We start from the raw sequence: 21,034 nt of genomic DNA, 5'->3' as shown, positions 1-21,034 counted from the left end.
TGTGTGTGTGTGTGTCTGTGTACCGTCAGATCAGATCTGACTGGTACAGGAGGAGATTGTCCCTCCTTTCCCAGCAGAGCATCTGGTGGATTCGAACCATGCGCCTCTGGGATTGCAGTGCAGCTTCTTGCCACTAGGCCACCAGATCTTCTGAACATCTTAACATCCACATGATCCGTTTGTCACCACTGATGCTCACACCTGGCTTCTGTGACCAAACAAAAGCCCATGTTTTCTTGCGATTTCCCTTGACTTTTCTCCTGCTTAGACTGGGATGCTGGGTTTAGGAGGGAGAGGTCATGGGGTCAGAGTGTGTCCTCCTCATATCAAGGATGCCGGCTGTCACCTGACATGTCACATGGCTTACCCGCGAGGGTGCTTGTCCCCCCAGCTCCGTACTGTTTTCTTGGTCCCAGCAGAGGGGAGGGAGCGTTCAGGTTGATGAGGGAGGTGGTGCCCAGGTGTCAAGTTCTTAGGAGTTCAAGGTCTCTGGGAGTTCTTCTGCGGGACTGAGCTCCCGTTTTCAGTCCTGACATTCCAGTGGATGCAGGGATGGCCTGTGCTTCCCGTCTTGATCCCATACTGTTGTTGCTCAGGGTCTGTTTTCCCATCCCCACTGCCCGTTCCCACACATCTAGTTTCTCTGACCCCTCATGTGCTCATCTTTGTTCGAAAACACCTACTGAACGGTTTTGTTTTCTGTAAAGGGAGCGCAGCACTCATACGTGACGGCTTCATTTTATGAGCCAGGCTGTTGTTGAGCTGGAACTTGACCGAGGTAGTTTAGGTGTAAGGTTTAAAGCGTATCTTGGGGCAGCATTCTCACGAGCTGTCCAGTCTCAGCTGCAGGAGCAGGACTGGCTTAAAAACTGCCCTTTGTGGCAAACATTGTTTCCACACCTGTATCCCTCCCTCCGCCCTCACCCCCTCTGCCCTCACCCATTGCTTCTGGGCGTGATGGGATGTGGCCCTTCCCGCCTGTGCTGTCACATCACACCTGCCATGTCTGTGAAACTTGGCAGGGGCTCGGGGTGCCCAGTGGGCTCCTCCAATGCAGATGCACCAAGTGTTTGCGTCAGAACCTCAGCCACATTCCGGTCTGTGCCGGGTCTCTGCTTAGGCTGCATCCGGCATCTTAGCCTTGCCTTGTGCCGCGTACAGCTGAAGACACAGCCTTTCCACACTCTCTTCCGCAGTATATCACCCAACTGGCTGGCGCCCTGTGTTACTGCCATTCCAAGAATGTGATCCACAGAGACATTAAACCGGAGAACTTGTTGCTTAGCTCCACTGGAGAGCTGAAGATCGCCGATTTTGGGTGGTCAGTCCATGCCCCGTCCTCTAGGTGAGTGCCCGGGACCAAGGTGATGGGCACGGCAGGAGCCCCTGGGCAACTGAGAGCCTGGGATCTTGGTTGAATTACAGGCCCACTTGTTTGAGTGCGCTTCTGATAGTGAGGTATTCGCAGGCTGAAGGGTTCTGGCAACCCTGTCCCTAGCAGGTCTGTTTGCCCCGTGTCCCCGATAGCCAGCCTTGGTTTGTCTGGTGCCATGTTTTGGTAATGTTTACGAGACTTAATCCTTTTCCATGTTGCTACTGCACACCTCACAGACCACACCCGAGTGCAGGTGTACCTGTGGGTGCCCTGAGAAACAAGCAGAAGCCTTGCTGTCTTGTGGCGATGTTTGCTGTGCTGTAGTGGCCTGGGACTGACCCCACACAGTCGCTGAGGTCTGCATGCACTTCAGTGTCACCTGTGCCCTTAGCTCTTCTCCTCGGGGCTCACGTCCCCACACAGCTGCTCTGTGGTGAGCGAGTCTCCTGGTCAGCTTTGTCCTGCAGTTGTTCTGGGCACGTTGACAGTTCCAGCCTTGGGGACAAAGACACCTCAGTCATGACATTGGTGACGGAGGGAGGCACTGTGTGCTGCTCCCTGAGGAGGAAGATGGGGTGACCCTGCTGAAGGCAGAAGCGCACAAGCTGGAGAGCCGCGAGTCCGTTCTTTCTGGAAATGAAGAACTGGTGTGCCTGGAGCCGAGTTGGTGGTATTGCACATTCTCGGCCTGCCTTTCTCGCTAAAAGAAGGCTTTTCAACTTGTATTGTCAGTTAGTGAAAGTTTACAGAACACATGAGTTTCTCATTTGCTATTTTATACACATTCTGTTTCACGGCATTGATTGAAATCCCTGACAGCACTCATTCCTCCCCCTCCCTGTGTCTCCCCTTTCCACTTCTCCACGGCCCTTCTGATCTCTGTCCCTGGACAGACGCTACCTTTTCTATAGAAAGTGACTGATTGGTGTATGGACTGTGTACCTCCCTGGTAGTGGGGTCCACCTTAAAGGCCTGTGCTTGGTTTGGCCAAAAGTTGAGTCACAGGGTGCCCAAGGGCCACAGTCTTGTAGGTGCCCCCAGTCTCTATCCAACCAGTACACCTGGCCTTTTTTAATGATTGTGATTGTCCCCCACACTTTTCTCACTCTGTCTAGGATCTTCTAATCCCTTGTAGAACCGTCTGCCGTGGTAGCTGGGTCCTTGCAGCATTTACCACTGGGGCTGAGTGCTGTGGGGCAGGTTCGCTCCTCTCTCCAGCCTCCACCACTTCATCTCTTCACAGCAGTCTCGACTTCTCTGCTGGGTTTAGTAACTCGAGGCAGTGGTCACACAGAGCTCACAGACCACACGCATGGTTAGGATACATTTTAGTTCTCTAGTGCTGTTTTAAACCCACAAGTGGGTGGGTTTGACAGACAGAAATTTATTTGGGAGGCTGGTGACCCAGGTTCTGGGTCCAGACTCTGCGGGAAGGCTCCTTTTCGCTGTTGCTTCTGCAGGAGGCCTTGTTTCTTCCCTCGGCCTCTGTAACCCAGCACTCCTTGAAGTACTCCACATGGCTTGGCTTTTCCTGTTTCTGGAAGGTTCACAGTGCAGGGGCCTGGGTCCAAAGGATGTGTTCTGCTCCACTCTCTTCTTTTTTGGTGGGACCAAGGTCCTCCCTTTTTTTTGGTTTCTCTTCTGTGTCTTGTAGGTGACGTGGGCATCTGCGTGGACACCTCTTAGATCAGAGCCCTGACCTCAGCCGTGTTGTAGCTTTTCCTAATCTTACAGCTGACTGGCTCATGACATCCCTGCCACACCATGAGGGAGGGCTACATCGTTCCATGATCCTGTAATCCGTCTCATTAACACCATAGATATTAAGATTTACAAGACACAGGGTAACTACGTAAAACTCAGAATTGTGGCCTAATCAAGTAAACACACAGTGTTAGGGGTCACAGTTCGTCCATGAGGGGAAGGAGGGTCATTAGGGAACGAACACTACAGTTCAGGATCAGGATGCTCTGGCCTCCCTTAAGGACAGCCTCTGCTTAGCCACCCTCAGGGGACCCCGCTGGCCCTTCAGCCCCCTGACCTCTGCCCTGCTTGGGAGTCCAGTGTCCCCTTACTTGACGAGTCCTCAGTCTTCTGGTAGGAGTGACAGACCATGGCTGGAAAGGTCTCCAAGCTGTGGCCCTTTCTACCTGGAGGACAACAGCCTACTCCCTGTATCACTCCCCCCGTCAAAGTGTCATTTCACAGCCCTTCGACTTGGGCGTGCTCTCCCACCCTCCTTGGGGTTGTCCCTTCGGCCTGCACCTCACGAGGTGTCTGCAGAACCCTGAAGGGAGTTGGATCTGGCCACTGTCCATCCAGCCAGGCTTTCCGCTGAGCCCACTCTTCACGCTGCAGCCTCCGCTTGAGCATTTTTACAGTCGCAGTTAACCGTACGATCTGAATCAGAGATTCCCGTCAGCATTGCCCCCCCCACCCCCAGATCCAGCAAGGAGAGTCTGTTTGGGGAGAAGGTGGGGTCCTCCTTCCCTCATTTTGAGTCTGAAACTCCCACAGAACCGCATAAACCAGCGACTCCCTCCCTTATCTCCCCCCATTTGAGAGTGCCAGTGTTTATATTGCCCGCCATCCCAAACCAAAGACTTTGGGGCATAGTGCAGGGTTAAAGTTTAGGTTATTCCAGGGCAGTGGTTGGACGGAGGAGAACATTCAATTTTAATGGCTCTGAAAAGTCTGTCTGGATTCCACAAGAATTTTTTTATTTTTAAATTTTTTTAGTTTGTGTGTGTACCTACCTTCAAGTCAGATCTGACTGATACAGGATTGTCCCTCCTTCTCCAGCAAAACATCTGGTGGATTCAAACCACATACTCCTGGGATTGCAATGCAGCTTCTTGCCCACTAGGCTACCAGGGCTCCTTAAGAATTTTAAAACCAGTCTTGCGTTTTCTCCTCCTTTTGATCAGTGTCCTGAGATGGGGATTATGATAGTAACACTTCCTGGCACAGGGTCTGACTTAGAAGGGGATTAAAACCAAACCCCCTGCCACTGAGTTTATTCCAGCCAGTAGCCCCTCTGGAGGACAGATGAGAATGGCCCCAGAGGGTTTCCCAGCCTGTAGATGTTTATGGGGGACGGCTCCGGTCACCCTCCGCTGAGCCGTCCCCGGCACCCCTCCCCGCTTGCTAGGAGAACCACGCTGTGTGGCACCCTGGACTACCTGCCCCCTGAGATGATCGAGGGCCGCATGCATGACGAGAAGGTGGACCTCTGGAGCCTTGGGGTCCTCTGCTATGAGTTCTTGGTGGGGAAGCCCCCCTTCGAGACCAACACATACCAGGAAACCTACAACAGAATCTCACGGGTAAGGCAGCGTCTCCTCCGGAATTCTCCCCCGTACGCCTCCAGTCTGCGCCGGGAGGATCCGGTGACTCTCCTTTCTCGCTCCAGGTTGAGTTTACGTATCCTGACTCGGTGACGATGGGGGCCCGCGACCTCATTTCACGACTACTGAGGCATAACCCAAGCCAGAGGCTGACCCTCCGAGAAGTCCTCGAGCACCCCTGGATCACAGCCAACTCCTCCAAGTCCCTCAGGCCCCAGGACAAAGAAGCCACCAGCACACAGTCTTAGGAATCGGGCAGCGGGGGCTTGGAGAAGGGCCGCCGGGTCTTCCTGGAGAAGGCTGCTGCCCCTCCAGCACCCACACTGACAGCCTCCCGGGAGTGTTTTTGTTCTTGGGGCCCCACTCCTGAGGAACTCTACTTACTTCTATAAACATGAAGCCCGCCGATCTCACTGGTTCTGGGGCAGCTGCCCACAGCCCTGCGGTGAGTGGTTCTGGGTTGAGTCTGGTGGTGCCACCCAGGCCAAAGGCTCGGCCGCAGGAACGCTGTGGGTCACCCCGAGTGTGTGTATGTAACTTATTGGGTGGCCACGCCTGGCAAAGCTGTTGGAACGAACACTTGATCCTGTCTCGCACATTAAATAAAGACTTGGGCACAGCCAGCTGTCCTCCTTCAGCTCCGCCCTCGCTGGAAGGCCCGGTGCACCTGGCCCCACGTTACCTCTGGGTCACGGGCCCTGGAACCTCAGCGCTCAGATGTGGCGCCTGAACACTGACAGTGCGCCACCCCAACCCAGACCTCGTATCTCAAAATTGCTTTTAAATGTCAAAAGATCAAACTTACTTTAAAAATTAGCCACGGGAGGTGTGCACATTTCAGAAATGCGTCAATAAATGTGTCAATGTCTCAGGGCCTCGCGGTTCTGCCATCTCGCTGTCAGCCCTGACTGCGCAGGTGCTGAGGGCCCCCCTTCTGTCTCTGTCGGTCAGCTGGCTCCCCTCAAGGTGACAGACTGGTCGGTCTTGACAGAGCACCAGCCTCGTGTTCATCAGCTGAAGGGCAGGGTGACCTTACCAGCAAGGAGGGAAAACCGTGAACTGTTGAAGGAAAAGCTCTTAGAACGCAGGCCGCTTCCGTGACTGGGGGCTTGGTTTTCACCATCGTAATAGCAGTGACGCAATGAAGCAAGTCGCACAGATTTTCCTCCTGGGGGGAAGGATGGTAGAACTTCATCCCACGTCCTTTGGGCACGTCGTTAAGAGGGGCCAGTCCGTGGAAAAGGCATGCTGGGAAAGGGGTCCGGTCAGTGAGAGAGGAAGACTTGGCTCCGTGACGAATAAAGGGCCTGGGTGGAGCAGAGAGGATGAGGATGGTGCAGGAGAGAGCAGCATACAGGTCTGCTGTTGACAGTACCTACCAGTAATTAATACAAGTTCTGTTTATGCCCCACTGTTGTCTTTTAAAGGGCTCTGGTGGCGAAGCAGGTTAAGCACTGGGCCGCTCACGGAACAGCGATTCAGAACCACCAGTCGCTCTGTGGGAGGAAGATGCAGCTGTTTCCATGTTTACCGAGGTGGAAACTGAGGCATTTCCAGTCCAGTAGTGTGGCCCCTGTCGGCATCAACGAGATGGTGGGTTTTGCTTTGAGCAGCCTGTACCGTCCAGTCAGAACCGACTCCTGCCACCCGCCCCCTGGGTTGTAGCCCCCTGGGTTGTAGGCGGCAGTAAATCGCATGAGTAGAGTACCCGTATTTCTCTTCTGAGGCAGCAGGTGGATTTGAACCACCCGCCTTGGGGTTAGTGCGACTACTCAGGGGGTCACCTGAATCCCTTAAGGGTGCGATAACATGATGAAAAAGCTTGAAGTATTTGAGAACAGAATGTGATGGACACGAGTTGAACACCTGCTGTTGGAAAAATGGTGCTGATGGGCCCGGCCAGTACAAGGTGGCCGCAGCCCCCATCTGTAAAAATGCCCCGTGTACGGAGTGTAGCCAAACCAGGTGTCCTTGCACTGAGGTTTTACAGCCACGTGACTGCGTGTCATACGTGTCTGAACAGGAAAGTGGCCAGTGTGCGAGTCTCCACGTGGGGTCACTGAGGAACCCCGGCAATGTGGCCGATGGGCCTGGGCTAAGCGGCAGTGTTCTCAGTCACAGCACATGGCTGTGATATAACGGGGGCGGTGCATTGATCCCCCAGGATCTGATCAGCAGCTGATGAGTATTAAGGGTTGCATGCAACCTCAAATTCTAGCCCTGAGGGAGCTCTGGTGGCCTAGTGGAAAGAAACTGCACTGCAATCCCAGAGGTGTGTGGTTCGAATCCACCAGATGCTCTGCTGGAGAACGAGGGACAATGTCCTGTACCAGTCAGATCTGGTTTGACGGTACACACACAAAAAAAAAGGGAAAAGAAAATTATAGCCCTGGTGGATCTAAGGGGGGAGCTTGAGGGTGTGGCCTGTGACCTAGCAGAGATGGGGACCCAATACTAACAAGGAAGGGTGCCAGGTGTACCCTGTGAACACTAGAAGGCTCCGTGATGCAGGGGACAGCCAGGGTACCTGGACATTGCCAAGGAACACCAGGCCTACAGATGCCGAGAAACAAGGCTCTCCTCCAGAACCACAGAGCACCTCCTGCTGCTCCCACCTTTCCTGAACTTGGCCTCCCAGGCTCCTGAAGAATCAATCTGTTAAAGCCATCCACTTGTGGGATCTGCTGTGACAGCACTGGATGAATGAATGACATCCTCTCAGGACAGAAGGACATTAGAATTCTTGAGCACAGCCAGCATCTCCAGGCCCCAGGCAGTTAGGTGTCATGTGGCTCTAGTCAGGTGATGAGGCCCCCCCCCAAGACAATCCCACTCGACTCATGCTCAGTTACAGCCATGCTTCGACAGTCATGTCACAGAGCTCAGCTCAAAAGAGGAATGAAAAACACACTTTGCAAAGGGCTTTTATTTGTTCCACAGGTTTGAAGCTGCTTGCTTTGTCAGTTTTTAAAAAGTGAAGCATGGCTTCCGTCCTTAATAGGTCACCTGGTGTCCTGGCTCCATTAAAAACCAGGCACGCACAAGCTTTCTGTCCTAGTGAGTTCTTGGAATGCTCTGGTCCCTGGTGCTGGTCCCTGTCACCTTCCCAGCTGCCCCAGTACTGAGCGCTGGCCTCAGAGGGACAGGGGCAGGCCACAGGGAAGAGAATTAGCTTTATTGCTTCTGTCTGGGTCCCTTCCTATTACTCCTAGAAATCAGGGTGTGGAGGGAGTCCCAGGATATAATTCTTCCTGACACAAGGGGGGAGTCTGGACATCAGTGCCAGGGGGGGTCTAGGGGCCTGATGTCCACAAATCAGACAAGATAGGGGTAAACAGCCCCAGCGCATGGACGGGCTTAGTGTCCACAGAACAGCTAGTTCAGGTGGGCAGTGTGCTAAGACTTGACTCCTGGAAGTCAGCCTCACCTCGGGCCAGTGAGCCTCCAGGCAATGGGCCAAGGCTGCTTTAGGAGAAAATGGTCCCCTGGCACGCGGAGAGCGTGTCCTATCAGATCCTTGTGAAGGTGGCGGAAGGAGGGATGCTGGTTGTGAAGGGCGATGGAGCCAGGCTCAGGAGGGCCCGCCGAGGGCATTTTCTTGTTTTATTTTTTTAAATGATCTGATTGTCACAAATGCAGTGAATGTGTCTCTGGAGTTAGGGAGCCACACCAGCCCCCTCCAGCACGGTGGCTGGGCAGGACGTGGACAACTGGGGTCTCCCAGAGTGTGGGGCAGCTCCCTGTGTGAGGGGGCAGTGGGCAGAGCGGCACACACGCCCACAGGAAGCACATCCTTCGAGTCCTGGATGGCTCTGAGAAAGCCTCCGTGGAGGCCGAGTGTGCCAGCTTGAATTCATCCAGAGTGCAGGAGAGGCCTCCCTGTGGGTGAAACCCGCTTCGGGTGTCGTTACCCCACCTGTCTCCTCCCTCCTGCTGACTTCCCAGGTGCCGTCCGGTTCTCTCGTCGTGCACTGACCCTCTGGGAGAGAGGGCTGCTCTGTGGGGTCTGCACGCCGTGAATCTACAGAAGCAACTGCCTCGCCCTCCTCCCTGGGACAGGCTGGTGGGCTTGAACTGCTGACCCCTCAGCTGGTGGTACAGTGAGCCCTAAACCACCGTGCCACGGGCGCTCCTCCCACTGCTAACAGGTGACACGAGTGTCCTGTTGAGGACATGGTACAAGTGATACAACTTTCTTTTTTAACATTTTAAAGTCAATCAAAAAAAATACAAGCAAGTCATGTAAAAACTGTCACGGCAGCCCTGGGACGTGTGGAGTTTGACGGCGAGGCTCGGGCAGGGCTTGTCTCAGCTCTTCACGGACACAGGACCGGTTCCCTGGGGATGTGGACATCAGGACCAAGTGGTGGTGACCCTGCAGGACAGAGCAGAACTGCCCCGGGGCGCCCCTTCTCATGGCCGCTGGTGGGTTTTAACCACCAGCCTTCACATTTCCAGCCTTTTAAGTTAGTGCTGAATTGGGGTGCCCACAGGGCTCCTTCCCCGTGGAGAAGAGTTCCGGCTGGGCTGAAAACGAATGGCCCCACCTGACTGCATGAACTCTCGGAAGAGCCCCCAGAGGTGGGGCCTGTGGTGTCGGATCAGAAGGCGTTTGTTTAGGAGCCTGTGAAATGCTGGGCTGGCTTTTCCCCAAACAAGGGCCACCCAAGTAGGGGCACAGTGTATGTGGGAGCGAGCTGGAATCCCGGGTGCACGCTGTTGGGGCTGTTAGCTGCAGCTCAGTCATCCGGGATGCTGCAGGCTGCCAGCAGACCCAGGAGAGGAGTGTCAGAAACAGGCATGACCAGCCACTGTCTTCTAGGACCATGACAGCCCACCCTGCCCGGCTCTGCACACCCTCACCAGGTGCCTTGCAGAAGGACCTGCTTGTTACGCTTTCTCCTGAAGTGCTGCTGACCGATTAGGTGTACAAGGCCCTGAAGAAGCACATTCACAAGATTCATAAAGCCCCAAATGGCAACTATTCAGAAAGGGGAATTTTGCTGCAAGAGGTAAAACATATGCACAGGAACCTAGCACTTAGCCCCTGCCCCCCCCATGAAAGCCCTAAACCCAGCCTGGTGTGTAGGGTCTGTTAAGAACCGGGGCCTCGGCGTCCATCAGGGCTTTGTAGGCGGTGGTTTGAAAAGGCCCACTCTGCGCAAATATCTGACGATCAGGGGCACGGAAATCAGGGTGATGCTAATCCTCACGGGCGCGAACAGCTTGTGAATCGCGTAGGCCACCACGAAGGTGCTGGTGCCCGCTGCCATCCTCGACTGCAGCAGCGACTCCTGAAACCCGAGCTTGAGCAGGAGGGCGGACATGTCCACGCCACTGGGGAGAGAGGCAGAGGTGGGGTCATTCCGGCAAGGGCCACCCCGATGGCGCACGCTTTCAAAGGTTCACTTGTCATTCGCTAGATTAGAAATGTGATCCAAGTAGCTAAGGGAATAAGGCTTTGTGTGTAGTTTTTATTCACATTGCACTTTATGTGACAATGAACCCCCAGTATTTATTTCCTGCTGTTGTTGAGTACTGTCAAGTAGAAACAGACTCCTAGCAGGTTTTTATAGGCAGTGAATTTCATGGGGGGAGACTGCCCATCTTTCTCCAAGGAGCAGCTAGTGGATTCGAACTGCCTGTCTTTGGGTTGGCTATACAACTCGTTAGCCGAGCAGGCCACTAAAGCTCCCTTTGTTAATACTTTTAATCACTGACTTTTGTTCTGGAGGACACACACCGCAGAGCACACACCAGCTGGGTGTCCTCCAGGTGCGTTCAGAGGCACAGGTCTGGTGCTGCGTATTCTCAAGCCCCTTTCGGGTCTGTTCCTTCACCTGTTCCTGACCTGAGGTCACCTGACTGCCCCCGAAGCATCCTCTCTAAGCTGCGCTGCAGTGTTTACACTCTGGGAGTGTGAAAGATCAACCTGGTCCCCTGAACAGGCACACCTTGCTCTCGGGCAGCCCACGCAGATCTGACGCAGATCTGAAGCTGTTTACAAGTTGAGGGTTTGTGGCAAGGCAATCAGAGGCAGTTTTTAAAGGCCAAGTGCTCACTTGCAGTCTTCTGGTTACATTTCATTAACTCTCTGAAGATCTCAAACTTGGTGAGGACAGTGCTCCTGCCCACTTCCTAGACCGCAGCATAAAGATAACTTCCACATGCGTTTGCACGCAGCTGTCATTGAGACAGAGCCGACTCATCGCTGACCCTCCCGCAGGTTTTCAGAGGCTGTAAATCACACCGGGGAGGCTGGCTGGCCATCCTTGTCTTAAGGAGCTAGTGCCCGAGAGGCACCACCTCTGGGTTCGCCGAGGGCAGCACACGGCCCACTGCCTGCGCCGCCACAGCCCCCTCCCACGTGCACTGGGAGGTGACAGCATTGGGTGGTCTACGCTGAACCTTCAGGATCTCAGGTGTGCCAGGACTGTTAACTCCAAAGATCATTATGCTCCAGGGACACCTTTACTAATTAAGCTAACCTGCTGAAAACAAACAGAAAACCGGTGTGTACCACTGTTCCGATTCTCACCTTGAGACGACCGCGTAAAAGCAGCCCAGGGAGACCAAGGAGACGGTGATGTGCAGGGACACGCCCACGGCCCCGTATTCCTGGAAAATCTTCTTCAGCTGCTGGGACTTGCTTAGATTTTTGTTCTCTGTGCCGCCGCTGACCTTGTCACTGGCTGCCGCCTGCGTGAGTTTGCCGGGGTCCTGCACACAAGCCAGGAAGGGGAGACAGTGGGGCAGGGGCCAGGACCGGGTCCTGAACACCACCAGTGTTGACGGTCATACAGCAGCGCCCCTGCTGCCCGATCCAAGGAGGGGCTGGCTGCGGCTCTCCTGCTGGGAGAGGGGACGCGTGTGGACACAGGCCGGAGCTGGGCACCAGATCCTGCAGAGCTACACAGTGGACAGCGGGGTCTGTCCCCCAGACGAGCAGCTGCTCCTCCTGGAACCTGTGGACGTGGCTACCACCTTACATGGCAGCCGTGGTCAAGGACCTCGAGGTAGAGAGCTTCCTGGACTGACCTGGGGTCCTCCGGCCATCAAGTCAGCGCCAGCTCAAACCTCACAGCAGCCGCTGTCCTGTCAGCTGACCCATCGTGACCCATTGTGAGTCAGTGGTTTCAGTGGTGGGATTTCTGGACAGTAGGTTTGCCAGGCATTTCTTCCAGGACCCCCTGGCCAGGCCTGAGCCTCCAACCTTGCACTTGGCAGCCAAGCACACTAACCCTTTGCGTCATGCAGGGACACAGACCATAGAGCCGAACTCACTGTCTCTCTGACAGCTCTGACTCACGGGGTCAGGTTTCCAAGACTGTAAATTTTTATGGGAGGGGCTTTCTCGTTCCTCGTGACTAGAATGGCTGACCTCGCGGTTAGCCTCACAGCTTGGACATGTTCGGCCACCACCGCTCCTGTACCTAGGAGACATATCTACCGTTTCGGTGGTTGTTACGTGCTGTTGGGTCTGAACATAGCTGACTGTCCAAGATTTCAGACGCCGTAAATCACACGGAGGAGACTGCCCATCTTTCTCCCATGAAGCAGCTAACTGGTGGATTTGAACTACATAACTTTGGGTTGGCAGCACAATTCTTAACACTAGGCCACCAGAGCTCCCTTATCTACCATATATTGTTGTTGGATTGCCTTCGAGTCGAACACGACTCATACTGACCCTATGAACAAAAGGCCTTAAGACCCTCTACAACTATCGACATTTATAAAAATTTATAGTTTCCAGAGGCAAGTTGTTTAGGAAGTAGATGCCACTCCTGCTTCCAAATTTCATAGAATGTGTTATTGGTTGAGTCGCCTGTGATGTATAGCGACCGCATGTACAGCAGCTCTGAATCCTTCTCTGTCCTGAGCCAGTCTCACTAATTCTGACACACCAATCCCTATCGCCCCAGTTATTGTATCAATCCATCTCATCCGGGGTCTCCCTCTCCTGTCCGTCCATCCACCCTTCTGAGCACGATGTCCTTCTCTGAGGACTGATCCCTCCTGGCCACGTGCCCAAAGGAAGGGAGGCGGAGCTTCAAAATCTGAGCGGCACTCACACACATACAGCGTCGGAACGTCGGAAACCCACAGACCCACACAAGACGGGATCTGAGGGCTCTAATCTCCTTGATCAGGTAACACCTTCCTCCCAGAAGGGAGCCACAGCATCAGAGCCAGAACAGGCCTGTCCGGACCTTGGAACGATCACTTTGTGTCAGCAATGTAAACACAGACAGTGGGTCACAGAATTTAATCACAGAACTTAGCTGAAGCTCTGTGGCCAGGATCTTCCCTCAGTGCGGCCTCAAGCAAAAAAAAAAAATCTCTCTCTGAAGTTGGTACATGGGATTTGGACTTACGTCCTCCTAAACAAGAGGTGGACAACAGCGTGAGAGACCAGTCGGAGTGTGTAGTGTAACCATCTACCATATAATTACTTCCAAAGCCAAGACTGACATACTCCTGAGACCTGAGCACGCAGTGAGGAAGCCCACTTGTGACAGTAACTTGGGGTCTGTATGAAAAGAATGTATTGTATGTGATGTCTGCTAATACTGAAAAACGATTTTATCATGTTTTCATCCAGTGCGGTAACGTCTGGTACCACTGCAGACCTCAGGACCTTGACTAGAAGGGGCAGGGCACGTCAGATGGATTACAAAGAAAAACCACCCCTTTCTCAATACATACGCACCACGTTTGTTTTCTCAGAAACGCATTTCAACTCTTGCCACAGCCCTTGGGACTCCTCTCCGACACCGCCTGTATCTGGGTCAGCTGGCCGAGCATATCCCCTGCAGCTGGACTGCTATTTTGGAGAGCCAGTCAAGGCTGAGTGAGCCCCCCTTCAGAGCCGGTGAGACGACTGGGACAGCACAGCCCCCAGCCTGCAGGGGAGGCCTCTCAGGGTGAAGAAGCAGAAACATGGGGCTCAGGGCCCAAGGCCAGCGCTGCCCACACCCCGCCCTTGTCTCCACCTCTCCTAGGTGGTCTGACCTGAAGGTAACACGCAGGTTACATGCAGGTAACAAATGCCTGCGGGGCTCTGCTGTGGCACTGGGGCCTGGGCCCTCAGCTTCTGATTTTCCAGCTTTATAGTGGGGCCTCAGAAAGCTCTGGTGGTGTATAGCTGCTAATGGAAAGGTTAATAGTTCGAATCTACCAGCTGCTCTGGGGGAGATTCCTATTATGATTCACAGCCTTAGAAACTAAGGGTTATCAAGAGACAGATCAACTTGATGACTGAGGGTAACCTGATGACAGACGGTTTGATAATCTCATAAGCTCTGGTGGCATCAAAAGGTTGGCAGTTCAAAACCCCCAGACGCTCTGCAGGGAGGATATAAAGTATGGTGCAGTTCTTGTCTGTCCTACAAGGGTCCATGTGAGTGGGAAGCGGCTTGATGGCTGGACCTGTGTTTGATTCTCTTGACAAGCAGAAATGCCTTTCTCAGGAAGCGAGGAGCCAGTTCATGAAAATGCAAATCATCAAAGAAGATACTGCACCTGACCTTCTGCTTCCCTGGGAGGGTGGGAGGCAGGCCTTCAAAGGAGGCCAATTCCCCGCTGGTAATACAGAAAAACATACCCCAGAGAGTGGGGTTCACTTCCAGACCTGCTATCAAGTGAACAGTGCAATACATCAAGCCACAGGAATTGCTGGTTTTCCAGCCTTACATTGTGCTGTAATCTATTTAAGGTCAGCAAAGCCACCGGTTTCCCCACAGCCTCAGAAAACCCGCAGAGGCGAGCGGGTGTCTGTTTTGTGGTTGTCTAGGAAGAGTGCCCACGGACTGTCAAAAGGAGGAGGACGTTTCTCTGGGAGGACGTGCGGCCACATGCGGTCAGGAGCCAGTCCTTGGAAAAAGGACAGGAGGGTCAGGGGAAGAGAGAATGGCCCTCAACAAGACAGACGGACCCAGTCACTGGACCCTGGGCTCAAGCATGTTAGAGACCCCAAAGCTGGGTGCAGGAGAGAGGAGGTGCAGGTCTGCTCAGAGGGTCTCTATGAGTTTAGTCCACCTGATGGTGATTAACGACAACATCAGGCGGGCAACAGCATTCTGAAAACCCGAGAATGACCCAAACGGCAGAGACACCAAGTGAGTGCGTGCTGTAGGAAAAATGGTGCCAAGGGATTTGCTTGGCACAGCTTTGCTCAAACATTTCATTTGTAAGAAGCCTGGCTTCAAAGCCAAGTGCAGTAAAGCGAGGTATTCCTGGCTGCCTTCAAAGCCAAGTGCAATATAGCGAGATATTCCTGGTTAGTTGTGTTCTCACTAGAATCTCATTTGAGAAAATTCCATCACCCCTGAAAGGGCACTGTGTCCCCAGCGGTCTGTTACCCCTCCACCCAGTCCCTAATCCACTGGCTGTCTCCACAGCTTTTCATATAAATGGAGAGACACAATATGTGGTCCCTTCGAAGCTCTTGCTATAAAGCTGACCTTGATTGGAATGAAGCACCCACCCAGGGGCAGGGTCCACTGTTAAGGTTGCTCTGGGGCACTGTCCCCCCTGGTGTCTGGGTGGGAAACGTCGAGCTGGTTTCATGCAGGCTGGGCCTGGGTAGAAGGGGGCCAGCAGTCGGGGTATGCTGAAGATAAAGCGACCACAGTGCCTGTGTGTGGGTGATAAAGGGTCAGGGAGGCAGGGTTCCTCTCTTCTCCCACCTCTGCCCTGAAAGGAGCTAACACCCAGGGAAGGTCCAACTTCAGCTCAAGGTGCAATGCACCATCTAAAACCAAACCCAGCACCGTGCAGTCCCGTCAACCCAGGTGACAGAGGAGAAGTGCCGTGTGGTTTCCAAGGCGGCGATCCTTACAGAGCCAGGCAGCCTTCTCTTCCTTCCATGTTGGGTTTCAAGAGTTGGCAGCCCAACGTTTCATTCACTGCATGGCAGGGCACAAGGGGGCTGGACCTCAGAGTCCTAGCTGCCTAGTGGAACGGACTCCTAGCTGACCCTCCAGGGGTCTGAGAGGCTTTAAGCCACACAGGAGACTGTCCACCTTTCTCCTGAGGAGTCATTACCAATTTGAGCTGTCAGGAAGGCACCACCTTCGGGCTGGCAGGGCAATATCCTAGGTACTATGCCTAATGGACAGAAAGTGATACTACCAAGCCAAAAGTGGGTGCTTTTAATCAGGGTCCCTTAGGCCTGTTTTTGGTTTTGGTCAAACATTCTTCTAGGTGGTGTGGCACTGCGCTGTCGATTTGCTGTACAGAGGTAACTCGTGGTTTGCTGTGTTTAGTAAACACTGTGACACTGATGTGTCAAATGCAATAATGGTTCCCCACGGTGGACAGTGTTTGGTGGAGCTCCCCAATTAAAACAGGCTTGGAAGCAGGAGTGGCATCCACTTCCGAAACAGTGTGCCTCCAGAACTTCTATGAACTTGGAGAAATGAAGAAAGTTCATAGGGTCACTATGAGTCGCCTAGACTCAATGTACTTAACAACAACAATGAGGACATGAGGCGAGGAGGGTAGGATTCAGCCTGGGTTAAAATCTGCCCAGGAACATCTGGCGTCTTACCCATACACAACAGCTATCCCTCTGTCTCTTCCCTAGAAAAAGCCTTTCTTTTCCCAACTTCTTCCTTTTGCCTGGCACCTAACCTAAGGCTGGTGGTTCGAACCCCTCCAGAGGTACCATGGAAGAAAGGGCCTGGGCAATCTGCTCCTGCCAAGATCACAGCTGAGAAAACGTGCAGAGTGGGCAGTTCTGCTTGGGAGCTAAGGCACAAGGATGCCAGGAGTCAGAACTGAGTTGATGGCACCCAACAATGACAGGTCAAAAAGGATCTCTTGTTCCCAAACTCAGCCTCCCCTGTGCACAGCCTCCTCACTGCCCCCTCCAGCCTGAGGGCAACTGCAAGCCCCCTGCTTCTGGGGAAACCAGCCACCGATGAGAGGACGGCTGGGGGGGTACAGCAGGTGCCGAGAAGACTCACCATTCCACACCCAGGCCAACTCAGGTCGATGACTGGCCCTTTAATGCCCAAGGGCCCCTGCTCCTTTGAGGCTCTTTGCCACCATTAGACCACTCCCGCACTGTCTCACTCTTTCTCAGCGTGCTGGGGCACACTCACAGGCCATCAGACTCACAGTCTGGTGCCCATCACTTTCACATGCACTGGGAACCCCATAACATCTGCCTGGAATCACCCTGCTTTCTAATCCTACACAACAGCTGGGACTGGCCTGCCCTTCCTCTGGGCAGAATCTGTAGAAAACGCAGGCTCATCAGTGACCAGTGGCCCCTACCTTCCAGTGCTGGGCTACTGTCCGAGGTGGCATTCTGCCCTGTTCTGCCCGTTTGCTCAGTGGTGTGCTCTCTTTACCAGTCTTTTAGCTTCAAACAAAAACACAAAGGGCCCCAGGCTCCTGGAGACAGAATCCTGTAAGCGTGTGATAGGGACAGAGTCGCAGCTCCACCCAACAAGGACAGTTCCTCCGTCAGCCAGAGCATGATGGTTTGAAATGTGTCCCCCAAATACACGTGCAGGTTATGTAATGACCCCTCACGATCGGATAAATCAAGCAAGAGTTAAAGGATTAAGGGCAGAATGCAACACCCTTCATCTCACTGTGGCCCTGTGCCAAAGTAAGGGGAGTGTCTCTGGTGTGTGACCTTGAACACTTTTTATACCACAACAGATAAAAGGAGGGGGTGTGTGTGGTTCTTAGGACCACCAGACAGAAAAGCCAGGGTCAGAGTACAGCAGTCTTTGGATCCAGGCTCCTGGACCAGGAAACTAAGAGCCGTACACACAGAGACAAAGCTGTGCCTTGAGCCACCACCCTGAATTTGGGCTTCCAGTTGAAAGAATCCAGTTCTGCTTGTTAAACCACCCACCTGTGGTACCTCTATAATAGCCGCACTGGTGGCCTAGTGATAAGAACGCCAACCCAAAAGCATGTCGTTCAAATTCACCAGCTGCTTCTTGGGAGAAAGACGGGCAATCTCTGCTGTGCGATTTACAGACTCTGAAAACGCGCCAGGGGTCAGCTATGAGTTGATCCTGGATCGACAGACCACATACAACAGAGATACCTACTTCAGTCCCTTCTGACACTAATAATAAGAGCCTACAGAATTTTTGCTTCTAGACCCTGGATGAGATGGATTAACACAGTTACTGGGGAAATAGGGTGGTTGTGTCACAGGCAGGGGGATTGGCTCAGCATGGGGCTGGGTTCAGAGCTTCTGTGCAGTCATTATGTGTCAGGGCCTGGCTAACCAGCAAAGCAGGAGCAGCAACGCCTTGTAAAAACAGCAGGACCACCTATCTTGGCTTGACCATCTGTTCTGCAGAAAACAACTCCAGGAAGCAGTATGCTAATGAATAGGGAATGACCAAAGGCCTCAGGATTCTAGCAATGTGATACCTTCTTGTTTTCCAATAGATATCATAGGATATCCCGGAAGATGTCTTTGTTTTGTGTTGAGGTCTGGGAATGTTTCATCTACCAGTCAACATCTAGGACAGATAAGAGATAATGCAATTACCCCTGCACGCATGTTTCTAAGACGAGTATATATACTCTTGCCAAAATATTAAACTTGCTATTTGTCATCAGCAATTAGCCTCTCTGCATCTTCATTTCAACCTGGTGCCTCCTTTTGGCGGAATTCACCCGACATATTGGGGCTGGATCCCCGATAATTATGAGTCACAGTTGACTCAAAGGCACAAAACAACAACACAAATGGGGGAGGGCAGAGTGGAACCCTGTGCAATGATTTCTATTAAGCAGTGGTTAAGGGCTTGGCACCAGCAGCCAGGAAATTAAAAGGAGTATTGCAATGGGAAAGTCTGTTGTCAGGGACCTCGCCAAATTACTGAAGAGCAATGGTGTCACTCTAGAGACTAAGGTGCACCTGATACAGGACATGCATGGTCTTTGCAATCACTTGCTATGCGTCAAGAGATGTGGACAATGACTAAGGAGGACAGAAGAAAAATTGATATCTTTGAGCTTTGGTGTTGGAGAAGAGTATTGAGGGCACCATGGACTGCAAAGAAAACAAACAGATTCATCCTGGAGAGGGTTAAACCAGGCTGCTCCTTGGAGGCAAGGATTCTGAGGCTTCATCTGACATACTTTGGACATATTTCAAGGAGGGACTGGTCCTTAGAGAGGGACGTCATGCTTGGGAGGGTGGAGGCACAGCGCAGGAAGGGAAGACCCTCTATGAGGTGAATTGATTCAGTGACTGGGGTAATCAGGATGGGTGTGTCAGAGACAGTGAGATTGGCACAGGACAGGGCAGGCTTTAGGGATGTTGTACATAGGGTTGCTATGAGTTGCAAACGACTCGATGGCACATAACAACAGCAAAAACAACAATGACTTGGCTGCTAACCAAAAGGTCAGTGGTTTGTACCCACCAGTCCTTTCTAGAAGATAGAGGGAAGGAGACAAGTGGGTGTGCACTGCAGGAGCTTCTGAGCTTTAAGGTTAGCAGTGCAGGTGGACCACACCCCAGGAGCCCCTGTTAACCACAACTGGGGCCAACTTGGCTTGACTGGGTGCTGGGCACCTTACACGACCTCATTCCTATTCACCACCCTGTGAGCACCAATGACTGAAATCTCCCTTGACAGGTAAGGAGAACCCCCACATCGAAATTCACTCCCATCAGCTTCCATCTGAGCAGGCCAGACCTCTGCGGAAGGGTCTCAGAACCCCAACTCCTCCTGCAGGGCGGAGCAGGACTGCCCCAAGGGTTCCAGAGGCTGTAAATCTTCGTGGGCACAGAAACATGTTATCATGTTTCTTCCGCAGGGCGGCTGTGATTAGCTTTTTGATGGTAACACCATGGGGTGGCTCTGCACCCTGTCCTACAGGGTCGCCGCGCAATCCACTGGAAGGTAATGGGCTTCGCTTGGGTTTTTCTCCTGAAAGGTCTCATGGGGCAAGCACCACCTCGTCCCTTCTCCACGGGCAAGGCTAACTCTAACCCCAACCCTGTGCAGACCATCTGGACCATGGCTTTTGTTATTTTCCTTTAAAGAGATTCATGATAACACAAAACTGCACTTATTTTTAAAGGATGGCGTGCGTTGTCATTCTGCATGACCACCGGTTTCCACGTGCCCTTGCACTACATGCATTGCAGCCATGCAGCAGGACTGACGTCCTGTCCGAGGGTTAGGTCCAGGGAGTGTTAACGACGGATCGCCAGGCGGGGCGCTCCCAGACAACTGTGGGGGGAGGGGGCTGGAAAGTGGCTTCAAGACGGACAACACCAGGTCCACGTGAAGTTGTTTGGTCCAATCTGAGGCCCCGCCTACCGTCCAGCAGGCCTCCACCGCGGAAACCTGGGCCCCACCGCGCCCTCGGGCCGACCACCGCCCGCCCCAGCCTCAGTTTCTCCAGCTGTCAATGGGGGGAGGGTGTGGCGTAGCGAGCAGGACTTTGGTCTCTTGTAGGTGATCAGTCTCGAAGTTGCAGGTGCAAAGGTCTCCCCATGGCGGGCGCTGGCCTCTGACACTGCGCTGGGGACACCGCGATTGCACTTGGGATCAGGGAGCGGAGGGAGGGCTTACCTGGCGGCCGAGGCCGTCCCCGTGGGCCGCGCGCAGCAGCCGGGTGTCGGGCCCAGACCGGAGCAGGGGCAGGGTCAAGAGCGGCGGGGCGGAGGGCGAGGCGGCGCTCAGGAGCCAGACGGCGCGAGGCCGGACCCGGGCGCCCGCTCTGCCCATCGGGCCCAGCAGCGACAGCATCCCGGCCATGGCGAGCGGCGAACGGCGAGAGGGGGACGACGGGTGACTGGTGGCCAGCGGCGAGGCCCGAACGCGAGACCGCGGAGGGGGCGGGCCGGGCGCGCAGCGCTGACTCCGCCCACCGGCCTCCGGAGTCGCGCTGAGAGGGCGGGGCCGACGGCGCACGCACACACATTGACTCCCCCCCCCATCGCAGTCTTGACTCCACCCACCAGCCTCCGGAGTCGCTCTCAGAGCGAGAGGGCGGGGCCGGCGGCGCACGCACACACATTGACTCCGCCCACAAATCAACTTCTGAGGCCGCTCAGCGCCAAGGACGGCGGGGCGCAAACAGTCCTGGCTCCGCCCACCGGCCTCCAGCGCGGAGCTCAGAGCGAGTGGGCGGGGTCGGCGGCGCGCGTACTCTCCGTGACCCCGCCCACCGTAGTCATGGCTCCACCCATCGGGCGGGGCCGGCAACACGCGCCCCTGTCCCTGATCCCGCCCATCGCCTCCGCCCACCAGTGCTGAGCTCTGTGAGAGTGGGCGGAGCCGGAGATAGGTGCACTCTTCTTGGCTCC

General features: G+C 54.0%; 2 protein-coding genes across 2 annotated transcripts in view; one reads left to right on the top strand and one right to left on the bottom strand.

The window, feature by feature from the left end:
* AURKA (aurora kinase A) overlaps positions 1-4,970 on the top strand; it is a 13,570-nt gene extending 8,600 nt beyond the window's left edge. Inside the window, exons 6-8 of the mRNA XM_006881653.1 lie at positions 1,197-1,345; positions 4,527-4,701; positions 4,788-4,970. Of these exons, the coding sequence (XP_006881715.1) occupies positions 1,197-1,345; positions 4,527-4,701; positions 4,788-4,970 (507 nt within the window). The remainder of the gene's footprint in view (positions 1-1,196; positions 1,346-4,526; positions 4,702-4,787) is intronic.
* Positions 4,971-9,842: 4,872 nt separating this feature from the next.
* FAM210B (family with sequence similarity 210, member B) lies at positions 9,843-20,483 on the bottom strand. The gene is made up of 3 exons (XM_006881652.1): positions 20,298-20,483; positions 11,261-11,442; positions 9,843-10,059 (listed from the first exon to the last, which is right to left on the bottom strand). The coding sequence occupies exons 1-3, from the start codon at positions 20,481-20,483 to the stop codon at positions 9,843-9,845; spliced, it is 585 nt and encodes a 194-aa protein (XP_006881714.1).
* Between the last annotated feature and the right edge of the window lie 551 nt (positions 20,484-21,034).

The sequence above is a fragment of the Elephantulus edwardii genome, unplaced genomic scaffold, assembly GCF_000299155.1.
Source record: "Elephantulus edwardii isolate Elephantulus edwardi_28Jun2011 unplaced genomic scaffold, EleEdw1.0 scaffold00015, whole genome shotgun sequence".
In the NCBI taxonomy this organism is placed as follows: domain Eukaryota; kingdom Metazoa; phylum Chordata; class Mammalia; order Macroscelidea; family Macroscelididae; genus Elephantulus; species Elephantulus edwardii.
Note: the sequence above shows the minus strand (reverse complement) of the source record. Positions and strands in the feature narration are given on the sequence as shown.

Coding starts and splice junctions, on each gene's coding strand:
- FAM210B (XM_006881652.1), bottom strand. CDS start 20,483: ATGGCCGGGATGCTGTCGCTGCTGGGCCCGATGGGCAGAGCGGGCGCC. Junction 11,443..20,297: donor GGGACGGCCTCGGCCGCCAG/GTAAGCCCTCCC, acceptor GCTTGTGTGCAG/GACCCCGGCAAACTCACGCA. Junction 10,060..11,260: donor TTTTACGCGGTCGTCTCAAG/GTGAGAATCGGA, acceptor CTCTCTCCCCAG/TGGCGTGGACATGTCCGCCC.